The sequence below is a fragment of the Topomyia yanbarensis genome, chromosome 3 (assembly GCF_030247195.1).
Source record: "Topomyia yanbarensis strain Yona2022 chromosome 3, ASM3024719v1, whole genome shotgun sequence".
Lineage (NCBI taxonomy): Eukaryota > Metazoa > Arthropoda > Insecta > Diptera > Culicidae > Topomyia > Topomyia yanbarensis.
In genome coordinates this window covers 173,816,741-173,837,472 of record NC_080672.1, presented here as the reverse complement: position 1 = coordinate 173,837,472, position 20,732 = coordinate 173,816,741, and the positions used below count along the sequence as shown (strand labels likewise).

The following is a 20,732-nucleotide window of genomic DNA, read 5'->3' as shown; positions in this document are numbered from 1 at the left end:
GTCGAAACTGGATGTAACGCTGTGTAATAAAGGTTCCGCTAGCACATTCCGTAAAGACGGTTTGGAATGCATAATCGACATAATTCTGCAGTCCATCGCTGAAGGATAACATGAATTGAGGAGTACACACGTAGCAACCACACCACCAGGCGATCCACTACCCCATTTGTCGACGGAATAGTACTGTAACGCGGAGAGTGAGGACTAGCGAGCGGAAGTGAAAAATTAAAGACTGCGACCTTTTTGTGAAAGTACTTCGTGTTGACAGCCTAGCTCCAATTCAGAATGCCGATGAGCTGTCGGAGACAGTGGCAAGGGCGTGTGACGTAACAATGCCAAAGAAAATTATGCCGAGCAATTACCGGCGTTCGGCGTATTGATGGAAAAATCTTCCGTGCTGCCTAAAATCAAGAAGATTCGTTCAGAGCGCGTGATCTGAGGTAAGCAGAGAAGAGCGTAAAGTGGTATTCTGGTGGCTTCGACAGCTTTTAAACGCGAGATAGTACTTAGTACCACCTGTTACAAGGAGCTAAGGTCATGAGGCAATGCTTACCGTGTCGTGATAGTCAAGATAAAGGGCCCATCGACGCCACCTGAAATGTGCGCTGACAAACTGAAAATTATCGTGGAAGGTCTTTTCCCGAGACGCCACCCACCTGCACGGCCGCCGTACGTTGATGCAGACAGTGGAAATGCAGGTGATAACCGAGTCTCCATCAACGCGCTCCTTGTAGTGGCCGAAAGCGAAGAAAGCTGCCGATCCAGACGGTATCCCTAACATGGAACTGAAGACCGCGATCCTTGCATTTCCGGACATAATCAGGATAGTTCTACAGAAATGCTTGGACGAAGGCTACATTCTGGATAGATGGGAGATCCTGGTGTTTCTGTCAAAACCAGGGAAACCACCAGGAGATCCAGTATCGTATCGGCCTATATGCCTGCAGGATACTCTTGGTAAACTTTTGGAAAGGGTCATCCTCAAAAGGTTGACCAACTACGCTGAAAATGAGAACGGACTATCGCACAGGTAGTTAAGATTCCGGAAAGAGATCTCGACGGGTGATAAACGACAAATCGGGTTTTGAGAGAAATTCCGCCACCGGGGAGCTCCCGTCGGTGTAGACTAGGCCCACCGCCGGGGATAAGTTGAGTAGTACGCGACGTAGCACCTAGAGCTTCCATTTCCCGACGGGTTTCAGCTTCCCGGGATTCGGGAAATAAATAATAAATTTCCCGGGAAATCCCGGGATCCCGGGAATTCAGAAGAAAAATGAAAAGGTTAATGATTTTCTTAAAAAAAAAGAATAATATGAAAAGTTTTCAAACCCGTTTGATTACATGTATATCTGTCCTAGAAGCAGTTGTCAGAAAACGGCGATTTGGTGTCCTACAAATTATTCAATCACTTGATATCTCGTCAATAAGTTTACGCAACATCAACTTCTTTTGATAATATTTCTTGGCTATATGTGTAACCTAAATTTTGGTAATTACGATTACAATTGGACGATATACTGAACGCAGCAGCTGGAGTTACTGACCAAAATTGGAATTCGTTGTTCTGATACGATGGAATGTGATCAATTTAATGCAAAGCACCTTCTTTGGTAATGAAAATTTGAATGAAAAGATTGAGCTGCTTCAGTGTATTGTGCAGTTATTTCTGATCAAATGATAAAATGTGATATATGGAATCCATTTCCGTCGCAGTAGGACCAGCAGCACTACGAATTAAGTGTGAATCAAAATCTACCATCGATTTCCTGTTACGGGCGAGTATCTGGATTGCTTGATCTTATCCCTTCAAAAATCCTGCCAGCATCCTTGAAATCGACATTCAAAGAGTTTGGATGCGCATGATATTGGACAGCTACAGCATTTATGCATTTCTTTTCATGCATCCAAAAATTTACAGATATTTCAGTTACGGTATAACAAATTAGACGAAATATGCATTCGAAGAACCGATAAAATATTTCTGCAGACGTTCTAGAAACATTTCTTATTTTAAATAGCGTTTGCGTTAAGCATGATATCACTACAAACCATCCCAAGTTTTGAAACAAAACCTCATTGATTTTTTAAGAAATTACCGCTGTTTCAATTACTAATTTGATTGCAAGCCCTTTCATTCAAAATATAATTATTAAAATAAACTATTAAAAGCACTGTAAAAGAAATCTGATTAATTAATTAATGCAGAGATATCGCATCACTAACGCTACTGTAAGGAAATGCTTTGGTACAACGGCCGGCAAATTAATCCATTTTTGCATGAAAATATCAACATTTTTAGCAGTGTTTTGAGTAAGGCTTGGACTATATACATAAAAAAAATCACGAAAACATATCAGCTAGCCTAAGGATATTTGATCCATTGATTTGCAAATCAGTTGGAAAAGCACAATCTGCATTCATTGCTTACTCCAAATATTTGCCGGCAAAGATATTTCCTACAGAATTTCTTTCGCAGAACCGAAGCCTTTTGGAATAAATTAAAAATTGTTTTTCCCGGGATTCCCGAATCCCGGGAATGAGAAAACCCAATTTCCCGGGAATCGGGAATCCCGGGAAATCCAAAAATCCCGGGATTCCCGGGAAATAAATTCCCGGGATGGAAGCTCTAGTAGCACCGGGTTCGGGTCGCCGGGTAGCTCGTGAGTAGACTAGATCCACCGCCGGGGATTAGACCGAGTAGGCCGCGTCGAATAGCTAGCAGAACTAAATGGCTCACGGGAACGAATGTCAGTAAAATGAAAAATCTACCGCCGGGGAATTAACTGTATGGTAACTCTGTGGATTATCCGATTAAATTGTTACAAAAATGGGAACCAATTGACTCACGAAATAGACATCGATACAGAGAGAAATTTCGTCGCCAGGGAGCTTGTAGTCGGAGTAGGGTGAGTTCTCCGCCGGGGACCATTCGAGTAGACCAGAGTAAGGCAAGGAGCTGAATGACTAACGGATACAGGATCTAAATGGCTCATTGAATCAGCACCAACGGCTCACGGAGATGAGAGCTAAATGGCGACGTAGTAGATAGAGGCGAAAAGAAAGAGTCTGTAGTTAAATGGCACAAAGGTCGAACCATTTCATGGATCAAGTTCGGCTTCGAGATAGCTGCGGACAGCTTGTGAGCAATGAAAGAGGTGGGCGAAAGCACAACGATCCCCTCTGCAAAGTAATACCTTGAAGTAGTTTCGTGTAAAAAAGGGCGAAAAATAGTATGGAGTATTTTTAGGGGTTAGGTACGAAAGTGCGTTAAGAATCCCCCACAGTACCAATACATGTAATACCAGGAAAATATTTTGGACCTTACTATACAAACACATACACATACATAAATACAGTCATTGTCACAATTTGTCGAGTTTAGTCAATTGGTATATGTGACTCGGCTCTCTGGGCCTCGGAAAGAATTTTCAAGAGTTTGAGCGAATTTAATATATATTTCTATATTTATATTTGTAAGAAATGTAAAAAGTTTTATTTCAGAGGTATCTTTACAAGTTATTTTGAAACACGGTCGTCTACTTTTGAAAATCCTTGGTGACTACAACAATTTTTCTGAAGTCATCAAAACTTAAGGCCTTGTGGGTTAGCCGCAAAATAATTAAAGACATGCATTTGTACATGTTGATTGCTGCAGGGAAATGAGTCACGGAATCACTCAACAGCTATGCACAATTTTGGTAAGCGATCGCCTTAGGAGAAATATGCGCAATTGATCACGATGTCAGGATAACATAAGCATTTGCAAATCTTTTGACATTTTTCAATTGTATACCTCACCAAAGTAATATTCGATCAGATATAAAAATTTTAATTTTCAAATTTGCTTCATAAAATACACAAAATCTTACGAATGAGATCAGTAAACTTCTCATTCGAGTCAATTTTCTTCCATTCCGGATTTCCATCTCCCATCTAACGTATCCTGGTGATTTGCGTTGATTGATGAAGCAAAAGGCGCACCAGTTTGATGAACGAGAAAAATTGCTATATTTTCATCGTTTATGGCTAAGGATTATTTTAATCACGCTATAAAATGCTACACTGAGCTATACAAAAGGCGGTAATGACGATTAACGACGTACAAAACGACGTGATGTAAATTCGCAGTTCGTCAGACATAAACGAAATGGTTCATTTTCCATTTTCATCTCAATTACACAAAACGTTGCGTTGGCGGTGAGTGGTATTATCTGAAAATACATACCAATATTTGCGGAATCCACTCCTGGATTGTGTTTAAGATCCGATGACGATAGCACCAATAAGCGGATTCGATGAAAACATCACAATAAAGCTAGGTAAAAGCATACCCTGAAACTGTATTTACATTTGCTAATGTTTCCCGCTCATTTCTATCTGGGTCCGATCTGAGTGGTATCCTATTCCTCCCTATTCCCTCCCAATCATCTTATCGTTTGCTCGGCTCTACCGATTTCCTCACGATGCCGATGTTGGTTTTTCCCAGACAAAAGCAGCTTAACATTATTTTTCCTCGATATTACCTGATAATCTTAATGTCTTCCTGCTAGCGTGCGATGCCATTTTTACCGATGCCGTCTTTCGTTCTTCTGTCGAGTGTATGCTTTTTGCTCCCCCTCCCATCGGTACAGAATGCTTTCAGCATTACTGTCGTGGATTCCGAGGTGAGCAGCCTCTCCCGAACACGAAGAAGTGTGTTCAAAAATAATCGCTGGAAGCGGTAAAGAGCAATTTGGCAGAAAATGTACGCGGCTGTCGGGTCTCGTTCGTCTGCGATTGCAAGGTGCCAGCTAGGAACGAAAATGCTGTTCATCTCTTCTTCTGAGACACTTCCAAGGCTGGGGTAGCTGATGAGCTTTCGTTGCGTTTCGGATGACATCACAGCGATTAAGTTGTTTGTACGACCAGGGCTTCTATATAGTTTTATTTCCGTGTTATTTTTATTCCTTAGCAGATTTGCCTAGGCGGAACGTTGCTCTAATGGACGGAGGGAATGAGAGTCGGCCAGGATGTTCTAGAGAATGAGTAATATCGATATACAAATATGCGTTGGGAGAACGGGAGATATTTGGAGATTTTTCCTTCGGACAGGGCAAAAATGAACAGGACAAAAATATGGGAACAGCTGCCATATGTACATCAACCGATAGACGAGTACGATAGGTCCGGACTCCGGATAGCGTGAGACATTACTCCTCTACTCGTAATATTGCGAGAGGTTGCACAGAACCAGCATCAAGTGTTTGTTGCATTATGTAAGAGAATCTCGGTCCGCTTTGCCTCTCCCAAAGCTTCCGGAATAGCAAGAAATTTATCTATTGTGGAAATGGGAGCGCTGAAAGCGATAATTGATCCTGAACATATTGCATTCATAATTCAATTCACTGTCCAACGATCACGCGGGCTGTTCTGGAAAGCAGCCAGGTCTGGGGAATTCATAGTTCCTTCTACAGAGGCAGAAGAAACCATAGGGCATCCAGTAGCATGAGATAAATCTTCTCTAATGGTACATCATTTGTTTATCATCAAGGAAAGAGAGAATATTATTGAAAACACACTACCGAGAAGTAGTTCCATCGAATCCGATCACACCCGGAGAGGAATCCCAGTGGACCGATAGCAACGCGCCGACGCATTAGCAGTTATTTCGTATCACTGGAGCGTGAGTATGGTTTCAGAAAGAGAAACCGAGGGGAATCGTTACTAGTGCGCATGTCCAATCCGTGGGAAAGTGGAGCTTTCACTGCCAGAGTTCCGTGTAAGGATACTAGGATTTTCTAGGTTCTGTCAGAATAGAGTGTGCATTCGGTGGTAGTGCGTCATCCGGGTCGAATTTTCCGCGGTACCGTCCTTTAAAGCGAGAGAGATTGTCCTCAAACAACAGTGGTTTGTTGCTACAGGGTTTCTCTGGTGCTGTCAGGTGGATAGCAGGTTCGGTGAAAGTGTCGTGGATTCATCAGACAAGTGTCGTACGAATGTCCGTTGGCCAAGGGAGGGCGAAGGAATGATTGATCGTGGTGGTTTCAAGTAATTTTACACTTCGGTTTGACAGTTTCCCTACGAATATATTTCACCGAGGAACGAAAGAAGTTGGCACGAGATTTGATGATACGTTTGTTGACAGCTTTTTTTACCGTGGATTTGTGAATAATATCCAGTGTTGATATATAGCGGATAACGTGAAGAATGAGTTATTTGTGCTTGGATGTAGACAAAGAAGAAGTGACCACTGCAGCAAGCGAGAAAGGATAAATCATTGTGAGTCTCTGCAGGAGAATAGCAGGCGTTGAGTTACAGAGTATACATGTGCACCTGGGATGCTGTATATGTGATTCCCTTGTGTGGTGTGGAAAAGAGTTATGATGATGTGAATGGTGATGATGATCCATAAATAGGGTGAAGTAGATTCGAGAATACGGGAGAAAATACAACAAAAATATAAAAAATTGCCCTTGAGAGAAGCTAGAGAAAAAAGCTGGTTACGATTACTGTTCTATATCTTCAACTATCCATTTGTTCAACTATGTAAATTAACGCCTTTTGAGGATATTTCGAATCTTACGCAAGTTTGCCGATTAGGCAAAAAACGGCGAGAAAGTGTTTAAACCGAGTTCGGGTCAATTGGATAAGAGGTGATTAGTAAATGCGAATAGTGAGCAGAGTAAAAGGATTATCAGTGCTCAGTACGGCGGTTGTGTGAATATTAATTGGATCAGCAGGTTATGGATTACTTCTTTAGTTCGTTACATAATCCACTGCACTCAGTGGAGAGAGAAGAGCTCAGTGAGATTCAAAAGTGAGATATGCAAGAAAAGAATTAAATCGATTGAAATAAAAAAAGACAACGAATTTTACTAGTAGTTCGCCGTTGTTTATAATAGTACATCACTGGAATATTTGCTATAGATACATATATACATATTAATCTACAGAGCCTAGCTACCCTTTTCATGTTGGATGTGTGTTCTTCTAGCCGAGCAATAGTTAATTAGAGTCTAGGTAATTATAACCCCTATTCATAATTATGAAATCCAATAGCATTTAAATTAAAATAACGGAAGTGATCCAACGAACAATCATCATTGATTATTCATAACTCAGAGGTTACGAGTAGTAATAATGTGAAAATCTATTACGATGACATTCTCATACGGGAAATTAAATTTCCAGTTCGCAAACCGCCTTGCGCGGTGTACGGCGAGATTTTAGCTGTTGCATTGAATTGAAAAAAAACAAGGCACCAAATGTCACAATAAAATTTTAATGCTTTTCCGCCGGGTAAATAGAAAAGCGTGATTGAGATTGTCCCAATCAAATGTTTTCACGCAACTGATTTGTGGGCTTCGCAATAGCAGTAATTTTACATTAAATAATTGACGCTTATGGAGTTTTAGTGATTGTCCTTCCTGTGTAATTATGAATTAATTTATAATTTATTGCTCTTTGGTAAATCAAGTTGAAACTAAATTTTATGTGGATTGGGTTTTTCGGATCGAATCGGAAATAGAGTTTTCTATAATGTATGTATAGGTTGAATATAACCATGGTGATCTTTTTGCGACCATTCCGGAAGCTTCGAAGAAGTGGCCAAAATCGACAACGACTAGTCAGTTCATTAGTTTGATAAGGGCTCGGTGTGTTCGTAGAAGGGAATGTTGACCTGATTATTCCACGGATAGCTCCAGAGTACATTTCATATGAAACGTCTTTTACTCAGCCAACACAAGTTTAGATTTGAAAATAGCCAGCGAAGCATGTCTACGATCTTGCAAAGTATGTAGTCCTAATAACCTGCAGCAATTCTCATATGGTGGCAGGTTCAACGGATCATTGCAATGCAATTGACGAATGGCATATCGTATAAATTTCAATCCTTTCACTCCACGTTGCATGATCGGTCCGATCATGTTTGCAAATTTCAACTACGAGCGCACCAGTGAGCAATATAAAGCCCTGAAACACAAAGGATCCCCGCATTCGCTGGAAATTTTGAACATAAAATCCAGCAGTCGATTTGCTTTGTCAGTGGTCGCTGATAAGTGATTGGTATAAGTTAGCATTTCATCGCCTAAATCTTTTACGTGGTCAACGCGTTGCAGCTGAGTTCCAGCAATGTTGTAGTTGACATTAAGCATGTCCCTTGTACGATGAAAACTGAGAGAAAACATTTCGCAACGTAAGGATCAACATGTTTCTTTGACATCAGTTGGAAAATATATCAACAAAACACTGTATCTCACAGAAATCAGCTTCATTCCTTATGACACGGAATATGTTCAGGTCTTCGGTGAAAACATTTTTCCTCCACGCATTAGAACGAAGACCGCATCATTCACGAACAATAAAAATAGTAGCGGACCTAGTGTGCTATCTTGAGGAACTCCACAATTTTTAGAAAAGGATTCAGACACGTTATCACCAATTTGCACGAAGACCTCGCGATGTAAAAGGTAGGATCGGAGCCAGTGGCAGAATCTCGTGGTACATCCTAGTTTATCAAGCTTTGCAAGCAGTATCTTGTGGTTAACTGTGCCGAAAGGGACCTTAAGATCTGTGTAGACCAGGTCTACCTGAAGTTTTTGAAGCTAAATAGATTCGCCTCAGTCGATCAACCCGGGAAGAATCCTTGCTGACAAATGTTTATGTAATGTTCACTAGCTGAAAACAACATCTCGTTGATAAGTGAATCGAAAATTTTTACTCGATTTTCAGAGAAGTGATTTCCCGGTAGTTCTCAATGTTGCTTTTGGCACCTTTCTTGTGTACAGGAAACATGACATAACATTTCCAATCATCGGGAAATTTTTGCTGCTGAAATGACATATTGAAATGGTGCGTCAGAGAGATCGCTAAAGTTTTGGAACATTTTTCATAACAGCTGAAGGCATAGCACTTAGTCTTGGAGCATAAGCCGATTTAGTATTCTTTGTTGAACGAAGAACCTGTTCTGAAATGGTGAAAACATCCATATCCACCGCACCAAGGGAACAACACGGGTCGCGTTTTCGACCTCGATGGCAGTGCATCAGTCGTGAAGGCAGTCGAGAAGTAGCCTGCAAACATTTTGGAACGGATTTTTAAACATAGTCAAGGAGTAATTGGTTATAGAGATCGACCGCAGCATCTATATCCACTGGATCAAGTAGTACACTCCAGTTAATCAGCAATAGGAAGTGACGTAGTGTTACTAGATCAGTTTTGCGAAGCTAAAGCCTCTTCATATTGTGGTGAACAAATGATGAAAATGGATATTTCTAATGTGGGAAGATAGTTATCCAAAGGAACGATTATATTTACTGGGAGCTTCACTCACAGAACACTCAGGCAGAGCATTCCTATTGACGAAGACGAGGTCAATAAAAGATTGATGATTGAAAATCGTGCTTATTTGATTTAATCCGTGAAAAGTCATCTTATCCAGAAATAAGCGGCTGGCAGGATTTGTTGTCAAGGATAACGAGTTAGAGTAAGCGTATCCACGTCCAGAAGAAACCCACATAAGTCCTGGTTGGTTAAAATTACCAAGGACTATCATCACATCGTTTGCATCTGTTTGGAAAGAAGCAGGCTGTAATAAAGCAGTCAAGTCTTTTTTGGAGGAATGTAAACAGCTCCAATAAAGTAGTTCTTCGTCCAAACAGCTTCAATGCTTGATGAACTATCCACACCAAATTCACAGGAGACAAGCGCGGAAGAAACAATGATCAAAGTTCCCCCACCACAACCATGGATGCTGTTACGAGCACCTCGGTCGGCACGGTAAACCGCGTAAGAATCCCCGAAGAGCTGCATCGATATAATACGACCATCAAGCCAACTTCCTGTCAGAACGTAAATATCGTAGTCGCCGTCAACAACAGTTAAGTACAAGTCCTCGATTTTTGTCCTCCGATGTTTTGGTAGCACTTAGCGTCACGCACCAAACGTCCCGACATATTGAAACCATGTTATAATAATTTTCGATGTATGTTAAACTATAGTGTGGGCTCAAATTTCGAAGATGCTGACATAAACTCTACAAAAATTAAGCGTTTTTAAGCAAGAAAACGAGCCGTTAATCGCTGAGCACAGTAGTTGATAACAAACAAAAGAGAAAAGTTTTTTTTTCTTTCGTTGACTGCTATGCACCGTGGGTAATAACAGTTTCTCTAGAATTTATCCGCAAAGTACATTTTGACATTTGGCTTTTGAGTCCTAATCAAATATTTGTCGAGATTTATAATACCAACTATAATGTCGTTTTTGCTTGAAGCGAAACTGAGTCAGTTTCTAACCCCAACTACTGTCAAAATGTTCCTGACAGCGGTTGAGGTTAGAACCTGACTCAGTTTCGGAATTAAGCAAAAACGCCACAACTGTTTTTCATGCTATAAAACGGTACAATGAGATTGACAATTTATAGGGCCGTCTAGGAAGAGACCAGTACCGTCTTTACGCATGGGCACACTGGGCTAGGGGTCCCGGGCTTTTACGGCCCCCAACTTAAGATGAATATAGAATCATTCTGAAGGCTATATTCCAAAAAATAGTAGTACTTAATAGTTATAACTCTTTAGCGTCTGGGTAACCATGGATCAAATTCGCACATCGCACCTTAATCCATGTGACGTTTTAAGAGCATCAGATAATCAAGCGAAGTGATGGTAGGAAACGAGGCACTGCATGACCAGGATGGTATTGGACCAATTCAAACGTCAATCCAACATTTCGATTGAAATTTCAATTCATTTTGAGCAAAAACAATGGTTCACAAGGAATTTGCACAGAAAGTGGAAGAAGAAGTTGTCAAAATTCGGTACACAATCCTTGTTTGGCAAGCGATCCGCGCATGTGGCAAATTTTCATTTCATCATCACTTCAAGGATTGTGATTGGACAAATCTACATGAAAAGCTCTAAAAATTTCTCCTGGACTTCTTGAGTTCACACGATACTCTCAAGGCTGGATTAGGCATTTTCGACTATACCGTCGTCTGATGCAGAACCAATTATGTTATTTTTGTACGACATTCCGCCTTATTAAAAATATCTTGGGGCGTCAGAATTAGGAATCAGAATATGCTGGCTCAAATTGGACGTATCCCGTAGGTAGTCGAGGATTTGTGCCTCACGCCAACGTGCATTCGATGTGTTTCCTATTTCGACTGTTTTACATGACTATTAGAGAAACGAATTTCTTAACCCAAATTTTTATTCATTTATGTTTGGGTTTACATACATGGTTGGTACATGGTTGCATTTCTGTTTGTGGTTGATTATGAATGAGCTCCTAATAGTTGTGGTAGTGAATTATTGAAATGAGTTCTTAGGCCTTTTTCAAAAAGACATATCTACAATGAGAGACTGTTATTGCTTACTTTATCTTCTGTTTATAATTCGATCGCTTTAACATTTATTCTTTAACTCTTTGCCTACTATGCTAGTAAAAACCACCGTCTTTCGATCTGTACTGCAAATTAAGTGAGAAGTGCTATACTGACGCCGAAAAAAATCAAAAGAGAAAGTAACCAAAGAATCACTCATTGTAGATGTGACGCTTTGAATAAAAGCTCTAGAATTGTGTTTCTCATATTTATCGGTTCGATTAATTTTGACGTTTCGCTGTGTTTATTTGATTACGTAACCATGAAGGTATTGAACATTTGTACTTTCGAAAGGTGATAGGGCTAATTATTGTTATTATTTTTTTTCCTTTGGTCTCTTTCTGTACTGAGTGCCTATCACCCACACCAGAGAGGCGTCTCTACCATCAAAACCCGAGACATGTCACTTAACTACCGGCGCCGTCTTTGAGATACTAATTCATTGAATATAAAAATATTATTATTACTTTAGTGGATTTTCTTTTCCACATTCCAAATTAATATTACTTAGGACCATTCATAAATTACATAACGCTTTTAGGGGGGAGGGGGTTCGACAATTTGTGACATATTGCTACAAATAGATACATTTATGACAATTTGGTACATGGGGAGTCAATTTTGGGTAATTTTTACGTTACATTAATTTATGAATGGTCCCTCTTCGAACCGTTCACTATGTAAGAAAGCACAAAGCTTTTGCCAGAATATATAGCAAAAATCTACAACCACCAACAATTTGTACAGGAGGAGACACTATTTTAAAAGATAATTCAATTCCTGCAGCGAAAAATTCGAAAATTTAAAATGAATGAACCTCGAATCGCTTACTAAGATTCGACATAATATCGATTGATTTCAATGGCTGCAACATTCAATATTGTCATTTGTAAATGTAGTTGCATGATGATCGAAAAAATGTGGCTTGTTTTTAGGCTGGCAATTGACTTTTCCAGCTGCATCATATCAGGAACAGGAAATAATTGATAACAACATAATTGTATGAACTAATGTAACTTTTGTAAATCACGTAATCGTCATTTATTAACAAGCCAACAAGATTGCTAAATATTTTTCCTAGATTGTCGTAGTGTAAGGACAATAATTGAATGAATCGTCGACATTGTAGTGTTGATGTTTAACCCGCCTTACTGCATCATTCCTCATTATTGACGGAGGCACTCTTCAGCATCAAACGTCTTACAACTATGAAGGTCTGAATATATTATATGAGGAGGAATAGCGTAGCCGGTAAGCCCATTACATTAAACGCAGCTCACCTGAGTTCGAACTCCCACAACCGCATATAGTATGTTGGACCCTTTGCTACTTTCGGTCAAATTGGTCATAAATGCTAATATCTTTTTAAGATATATCAAAGTAATCTTCCATTTTTCGACAGTAGGGGAGACCGAGGAGGGTTGAAACATTTTTTTGTTTTTGTTAGATAAATCGACAAAAACTGTCATTCGATGACTGCTTAATTTTACATTTCTTACTTCTGTTTATGCTTTATCAAATTACATCAAAATAGCTGGTACAAATCAATAACAAAGCATCAATATATTGATTTTTGTAACAGTGTTTTCTTTGTTTCAACTCTCCTCATACCGAGGTAAGTTGAAACAGCGATGTGAGTTGAAACAAGTAACCGTTTTCTAAATCATCAGTTGTTATAATTGTGTCATTTTTATTCGATCACACTAAGATAATTCCTTAAAATGGCATACATTCTTATCATTATTTTCCACAGTGTATATCTACGTAAAAACTGACATTTGTTTTGAAAATTAATCTTAAAATTTGGGTACAAATACAGGAATTTCTGCAATTATCCTAACAGTAATAACAGCAAGATACTGTTCAGGAACGTTAACGTGATTATAACATTACCATAAGACTAGAAGTTCATCATCGAGGAGAGTTGAAACAGGGTGTTTCAACTCTCCTAGGTCGAGAAGTAAGGCTTGATCCACAATTTTAAATTTATACTTCGCAAAGATAGAAAGAAACGCATACAATTCATAAATGTTAACTCTTACCGACATTATTATTCGTGAATGAAACGAAATGTTTCATTTATTTCAATAAATGTTTGTGTATATTACGAACGATTTCATTGCTGACGCGAATTTATTTCTTCCATCTTACGAATGTTTTCGTATTCATTAGCATATTATTTTTTGAATCGATATTTTAGGATCGATGTTTGACAACGACGATTTTTTAACTAACTAAAAGGATCGATCTGGCAACGTCGATTTTATTTCAACCTGCTCATCTCTATTGAGGACTAGAAAGATTGTGGTGTGAAGAAATGGACGCTTGATGAACAAAATTTTTAGAAAATTTTACTTATCTAGTGTACATGGCACGAATGTTATCGTTGATAACGACATTATTTTTCGTGAATGAAGCGAAATGATTCATTTATTTCAATAAATGTTTGCGTATATTACGAACGACTTCGTTGGTCGCACGAATTTATTTCGTTTATTTTAGAAAAGTTTTCGTATTTGTTAGTCTCTTATTGTTTTCAGTCGATCTTTTGGGATCGATGTTTGACAACATCGATTTTTTTTTATTTAAAAAAATCGATGTGGCCAAATCGATTTTACTGTGGTGTGAAGAAATGGCCGCTTGATGAACGAAAGTTTTCGTAAATTTTACTTATTTAGTGTGCATTGCACGAATGTTGATTTATTTTTCGTGAATGAAACGAAATGTTTTGTTTATTTTAATAAACATTTGTGTATATTACGAACAATCTCCTGGGTCGCACGAATTCATTTCGTTCATCTAAGAAAAGTTTTCGTATTCATCTTTCGTCGTTCATCTCTCGTCATTCTCGATTAGTTGAATTTTGTGTGGAGAAAAGTGTATAACGTTAAAGGCTAATGAAGTAGTTTATTTCTCCGGGTAAAGTAGTGGCCCTTTAACTAGAATCTTCATCTAACCGATAGCAGCGCAAGAAATCATTTAGCATGGCTGTTAAAGCAATCACCGATGAAGCTCACTTCCAAACCGAACTGGCCGCAGCAGGAGGAAAATTGGTCGTTGTGAATTTTACCGCAGCTTGATGTGGACCGTGCCGAAACGTATCGCATTTATTCGATAAGCTTCCGGTGAAATGTCCAAAGGCTGTGTTTCTCAAGGTCGACAGATGACGTCGACAGATGTGCTGAAACGGCGCCGTCCCAGGGCGTGTCGACCTTGCCAATATTTATTTTCTACCGATCCAGAACAAAGATTGACAGGATGCAGGGTGCAGACATTAATGAACTTGAAGCCAAAATACAGAAACATTACGTCGCCAGCGTGGATGAATCTGGAGAAGATTACGGCCATGGAATGTTGGACTTGAACACCTTCATTCAGAAGAACCAGTGCGAATGTTTGAACGAATCGAACGACCACCCAATGGTGAATGCGCTCAGTTCCAGCGGTGGTCATCTGGCGTCCGATTGTGACGAACAGCTGAGCATTTCGATTACCTTCAATCAGCTGGTCAAAATCAGTGCCATCAAGTTCAAAGCACCGCCCTCTCACGGACCGAAAAAAGATGAGAATCTCAACCTGTACTGGAGCAGAGGGATCTTGTGTCGGGATCACCAAATCCGTTTCACTTCATTAAATTTAAGAACGTGCAGAATATGCAGCTGTTCGTGAAGGATAACCATTCCGGCGACGAGACGATCATTATCGATCATTTGGCCTTCATCAGGTCACCGATTGCAACGACTAAGATGGATGACTTCCAGCGGGTGGCCAGGAAGAAGGGTGAAAGCCACTAGATTGTTTGAACCACCGGGAGAAGGATGGTTAGAAGGCGGTGACGAATATGTTTGATCGTATACTTGAACGTATACGTGAACTTGTTCTTTTTATAAATTGTTCAATGAAATAATGAGCAGGAAAAAAATAGCATATTATTTTGTCATTGCTCCTGCAGAGAAAAACTCAATCTTATTCATACAAAACCAACGAGCAGTTCGTACTGCTCCGGATTCTGGATCAGCTGGAAGCGAAAGAGGTTCAGCAAATCTTCATGAAAGCGGCGGGCTCGGATACGGCTACTAAATAGTCAGACTGAGACCGTCGTGATGATCAACAATTATCTGACGTATAGCAGTAATGACTTCATATTCTACCTCTATTGAAGCTCTTTTGACGTTGACGGTTTGACGAATAGTACTCGTAAATATTATAAAGATGTTCGTATATAGCTGCGAACAATTCGTTTGCTGAATGAAGCTGTTTCGTAATAAGCCAACGAAAGTCGTTTCGTGGTATTCACGAAAAATTAGTAATAAAAAATAAAAGTGTTTCAATAGAACTACGAACGATTCCTCATATGTACGACAAATTCGTATATTTTATGAAAATTGTCTGTTCGAAACTAATTACTAGCGATTTACGAATATATTCTATCAGTGTAAGGGTTCGGTTTCGTCCTACATTGCCTAGGCGGTTGATGAGACGTGTAAAAGTCGAAAGAAGAGAGAAAATGATGCATATTCTTGTACCGCTACATTCCTCAAGAATATAATATTGTTTTAAATGCAAGCAACAAAAATATGACTGAAACTTTAATCACGGATATTTTTTTCCACTCTGTAGTATAAAGAACAAAGCAATGGGTTTTTTAAACTTTCAAAAAAGAAGCTATGATTGGTTATAACAACTAATATTACAAGCTACGACAATCAATTTCAATAAACCAGTACTACATTATCCTTTTATAAAATGGAAGCATGGGTTTTTGGTGTCCCTGGAATTGACTGCATTTTTGGACCTAAAAGTTCTAGTCGGGTGAGTGAGTCCCACGTGCCCTCGTCTAAGAACCAAATTGCCATCTTTTGAGTTGCTAAAAAACCTTTCCATTAAAGAAATGAGAAATGCACTTTTATTCTTCACATCAAGAGGCACGTTTAATTTTGTTTGTAGATTTCTTCAAGAAGGGTTTCATGCAAAAATAAATTGAAAAAAATTTGCAATCTGGATTTTTCACTAGTGACGGGCAAAATATTTACTCAAATCCGCCGGATAGTGTGATATTGCCTATACCCAAAGCATTCGGCAACCATGCATCTCCATTGCATTGTCTTCTCTAAGGAAGCGCATGGTGCTTCATTTTCTCTGATAATAGTATCGGTTATACAATATACACAAGTGCGCTTTCCTATATTGTTCATAATTATGATCACATGTACTAAAACATATATCTCAGTTAGGAATCGACCGTTAGTGGCACCTGCAGACAAAACGTTACGGATTGTGGTTAGCGGATAAAACTAATAGGCCAATGCAATGGAGTTTATAATGGTAGAGATTTATAATTAACACGCAAATAGCGTGAAGTTTTACATTTGCGCAAGACTAAGACTAATTAGTTTGCATTGCATTGTGTGCACTATGAAATTTGCGAAGGGTTAAGGCAACAGTGGGACCATTGACATTTTTCTCAAGTGGTATTTGTTATGTTAATATACGAAATGAGCGTACCATCTTTACGCACGGGCCCGGTTGGTCTAGGTCAAGGGCCGTGGAATTTTGGGGATATATATAACCTTACTGGTTATCCGTACTGGGGCGGTTCCATTATTTTTAGTACGAAAAATATTTTCCTCAACATTTCTCAGACTGTGAGGAATTATTTCTAACTAAAATAAGGCGGAAACATGTGCTTTTGAAATAAAATACCATCATCAAAGTAGGACTTTTTGTATATTACACTTAAAAACTACGATTACGCAACTTCAAATTTGAAACTGTTTGATGTTTTACTTATGGCATAAACACCTCCAAAGACAGTGAAAATAACATTTGGAAAATCATGATTGAACATGAACTATAAAGAATTAAAATTGATTTACCGTTAGGAATTATGCTCATTATTTATGTGTAAATGCAAATGAATGTCGTGCCGACGATTCTAATGGTAAAGAGGGACAAGTCTGTATTTGTCGTTAGACATGTTGGTACACTTGAGTGATTCCTAGCAATACTGTCTAAGCTCGACTCCTGCCAGCAGAAGACAAAAGAATAGTCCGTAAGACTTTAAGCTTGTTTCTAATAATCCTGCCATTTCTAGTTTTCCGATCTGTATATGTTACATCCTTGCTCTCTTTGAGTACTATGGCTCTAAATTTTCATAACTTTCCCTACTCAGTAATTTCTAGCTAATTGAATGTCATTAAAAACTAAAAAAGAAAATGTGACTACATATAAGTCGAAATAAACAGGAAAAAATAAAATAGATATTTCCACAATTGTATTGAACATAACCAGCTATTGAATCTTAAGTCAGTCAGCGACCCGAATGCTTTGAGTGAGGAAGGATTTGCTGAAGTCCAGAATTCTCGCCTGGTTGACTCTTTTCAGGACGCCAGTTTCTGTCAAAACATTTCGGATATAGATGAGTTTTTTGATGATTTTTATTAAATTAGAGAGAGAAGAGATCTGATTTTACAGCACGGGTACCGCCCTGTTTCAGGGCACGACGATCGCTCGTTGGGATGGTTCAAGCGACATGTCGATGTCCATCAGGGAGTCCAGTGGCGGATCAAAGTTGATGTGTTGGTCGAAGACTCGCTGAAACTTCCGGAAAAACAAAACCAAAACAACAAACCGAAAGTGGGATGAGGAAAATTCTGCGAAAATTTCATTACGATAAGGGCACTGCAACTTGAGATTAAGCTAGTGATAGACCTGTTACTGTTAATCACTTGAAGGTGGCTTGTAGTGTTCGATATGCGGAACGGTTGTCTCGTTGCACTGATGGTTAAACTCAATTGTCTCGGAATTCTTTTTCGAAAAGTTCCTTTACTGCGATCACGACATCTCAGGAACCAATTTACCGATCATTTTGAAATTTTCCCCAGTTGTGTCGAGGTATCAATTTCCAAAATTGACTTTCTTTGTTTAGTTTAGGCAAAGTATAATGCACATCTCATTGAGCTGTAAATTTTTCAAATTTCACTTCGCTGGTTAATGACAAAAATCCAAAAGCACCGGCCACTCTCGTTGTGTTGGATAAACCGAACTAGGTTTGCCCTCTGGGGCAACGTCTGGGAAGCACACTGCGGTGTGTTCCGGATTGATTTACTGGGCGCAAAAAATAGGTTGCTCGTCATCGCAGTCACTAGGGAGGTTCCAATTATTTTCATCAGCTTAATCAGAATTCCTTGCGAAGAATAGCGGGAACTCCTTTTCTTGCTCAGAAACACAAACAGTATTTTCGTTTTTGGACCTACCGTCAATCCGGCGCGAACTTTTGTTACTTAGATAGTGTCGGATTTTAATGAAACGAACTCGAAACACCCAATTCAGTAGAAAGATTCCAACAAAGGAGCGAAGCTTTTCTGCCTGGCCTAAAGTTAAGGACCGCTGTAGGAGCGGTTCTGTACCGCTTAGGGCTTTTCTTGTATTTTATCTCTATTTTTTTTAAAAATTTTAAATATATTTATAATAAAAACATATCTTCCGTAATTAGATACATAAAATTACCATCATTTTTACCGTGTTTTAAAGCAAAATCTATTTTTCTCCTTTATTTTTCATGTGCCAAAACTATTCTCCTTAAATGTTTGTTGCAAATGTGGCGAAAATTAAACAAAGACTAACAAAGGAGAACCGGTCAGGCGAATCAATCCGGCATAACTGGCAGGAGTATAACTGAATTCTGGGAGCGGTATTTTATCAACAGCTGCCGGAATACTGATGGATTTCTGCTGGCTGCCCGATTTTCTTCCATGGAATTCATGTGCCAACGCTTAGACACATCTAAGCACAATGTTTTTCACGCTAAGCGAATGCATATTCCTTACGCGTTGCTGCGAATCCAATGCATGCCAAGATCACGTGCTTTGGTGTTTTTTTGCCTCTACACAACCTGAATTGAAAGGAGATGCCACGTGGGGTCGTATTAATTAAGTCCCCAATGCCGGATAATGACTACTTCTTTGTTTTCCCTGCACCTCCAGCTGTGCTGTAACTTTGAGTGACTTCAACCGACTTACACAATCATTCCATACGGCAATAATTGAAGTTTCGTGGCTTACAGCACTTTATATATAATACTTTTTCATGTAATTGATCGTACAATGTTACAAAAAAATGTAGCTATGTTCGATAAGCAGATTTGGCTTCATTGTCGGCGCACCTTTAAACTCAACTGCTTGTAAGTTTGGGTTTCCCCACTACTGGGGTAAGAACCCGGCGTACCTTTTTTATCAGAATGATCTAGGAACTCCTGCCAGAATTTTTGTTTTTCGTAAATAAAGATAAAAGTAAGCAAACCAAAATTTTATTTCTTCCGACTCCCCACTGCTGTTGATGCTTGATCCCAATCTGTTGCAGCTAGCAACTGCCGCGTTCTCTTTTCGTCGTATCTTCGTTGACTACAGCAGCGGACCTTGTCTTTTAGCTAAGGCGGTGAGCAAGGCTCATTTTGTTGGTACCTCCCTTGCGACGATTGCGAACAATCCCCGGATTAACATTCTTACCGCAAGCTATCCCGGAAGTTACTGCAGTTTACTTCCCAGGGGGAATTATTGTCCACCCTGATTCGTTCTCTTTTGCGATTTACTGTGGAGGAGAGCTAGGCTCGTTCGACTGATCCTCCACAGTGCAAACGGTCGGTGTAATTCGAAAATGTTTTCATTATATTTGGTAATCATATTTTCGAAGTGATAGTCATTGTAAATACAAAGTAATCTAGTGTGCAAGAGTGACATGTCATCCCTACTGTTGGGCATCCCTTGCTCTTTTTTAACGAAAATCGGTATTCTGGAACTTGAAAAATCTAGAAACGTTTGGTCGTTCTCATTTACCTGCATATACCGATCGATAAAGGTTCATCCATTTAATTTAAGGGACCATCCATAAATGACGTAACATTTTTTGAGTAATTTTTAACACCCCCCTCCCCCATCGTAGCAGTTTGTCACAAACCACCTGTTTCAGGCGGAAAAAATTATAATATTGATCCTAATAAAATTCCTTTAATTGAGAAACTAGTTATTGGGGGAAACCAATGTGAGTTGAAACAGAGAAGAGTTGAAGCAGTGCCTATTCCTAGCGCAACCTGTAATAGGCCCTGTTTCAATTCTCTTCTGTTTCAACTCACATTGGAACATCACCATATTTCAGATTGATCATAAAACTGGTCCATGAGATGGTATGAGCATTGGAGGATACCACTCCAAATATCAGAACCCGCGATAATTGAAATGATCCAGTAGATCAACACATAATTTAGGGCATTTACTATCACTTTCGATTATATTGATAATACCAAATACGATTATACGGCTTCGTGAAATCTTCAAGGCGTTTTCCAAATTAAAACTTGTACATTCTAGTAAGT

At 39.2% G+C, this 20,732-nt stretch overlaps 2 protein-coding genes across 2 annotated transcripts in view; both read left to right on the top strand.

Moving 5' to 3' along the window:
- The first annotated feature begins 5,769 nt into the window (after window positions 1–5,769).
- The window catches only part of LOC131694092 (zwei Ig domain protein zig-8-like), a 683,919-nt gene continuing 668,956 nt past the window's right edge, over window positions 5,770–20,732 (top strand). Inside the window, exon 1 of the mRNA XM_058982472.1 lies at window positions 5,770–6,999. The gene's annotated coding sequence lies outside the window, so the exon portion shown is untranslated. The remainder of the gene's footprint in view (window positions 7,000–20,732) is intronic.
- Window positions 14,621–15,156, top strand: LOC131687393 (thioredoxin-like protein 1). Its single transcript, XM_058971475.1, has 2 exons — window positions 14,621–14,940; window positions 15,087–15,156. Exons 1-2 carry the CDS (start codon window positions 14,621–14,623, stop codon window positions 15,154–15,156), a joined length of 390 nt encoding a protein of 129 aa, XP_058827458.1.

Coding starts and splice junctions, on each gene's coding strand:
- LOC131687393 (XM_058971475.1), top strand. CDS start 14,621: ATGCAGGGTGCAGACATTAATGAACTTGAAGCCAAAATACAGAAACAT. Junction 14,941..15,086: donor AAAGATGAGAATCTCAACCT/GTACTGGAGCAG, acceptor GGCCTTCATCAG/GTCACCGATTGCAACGACTA.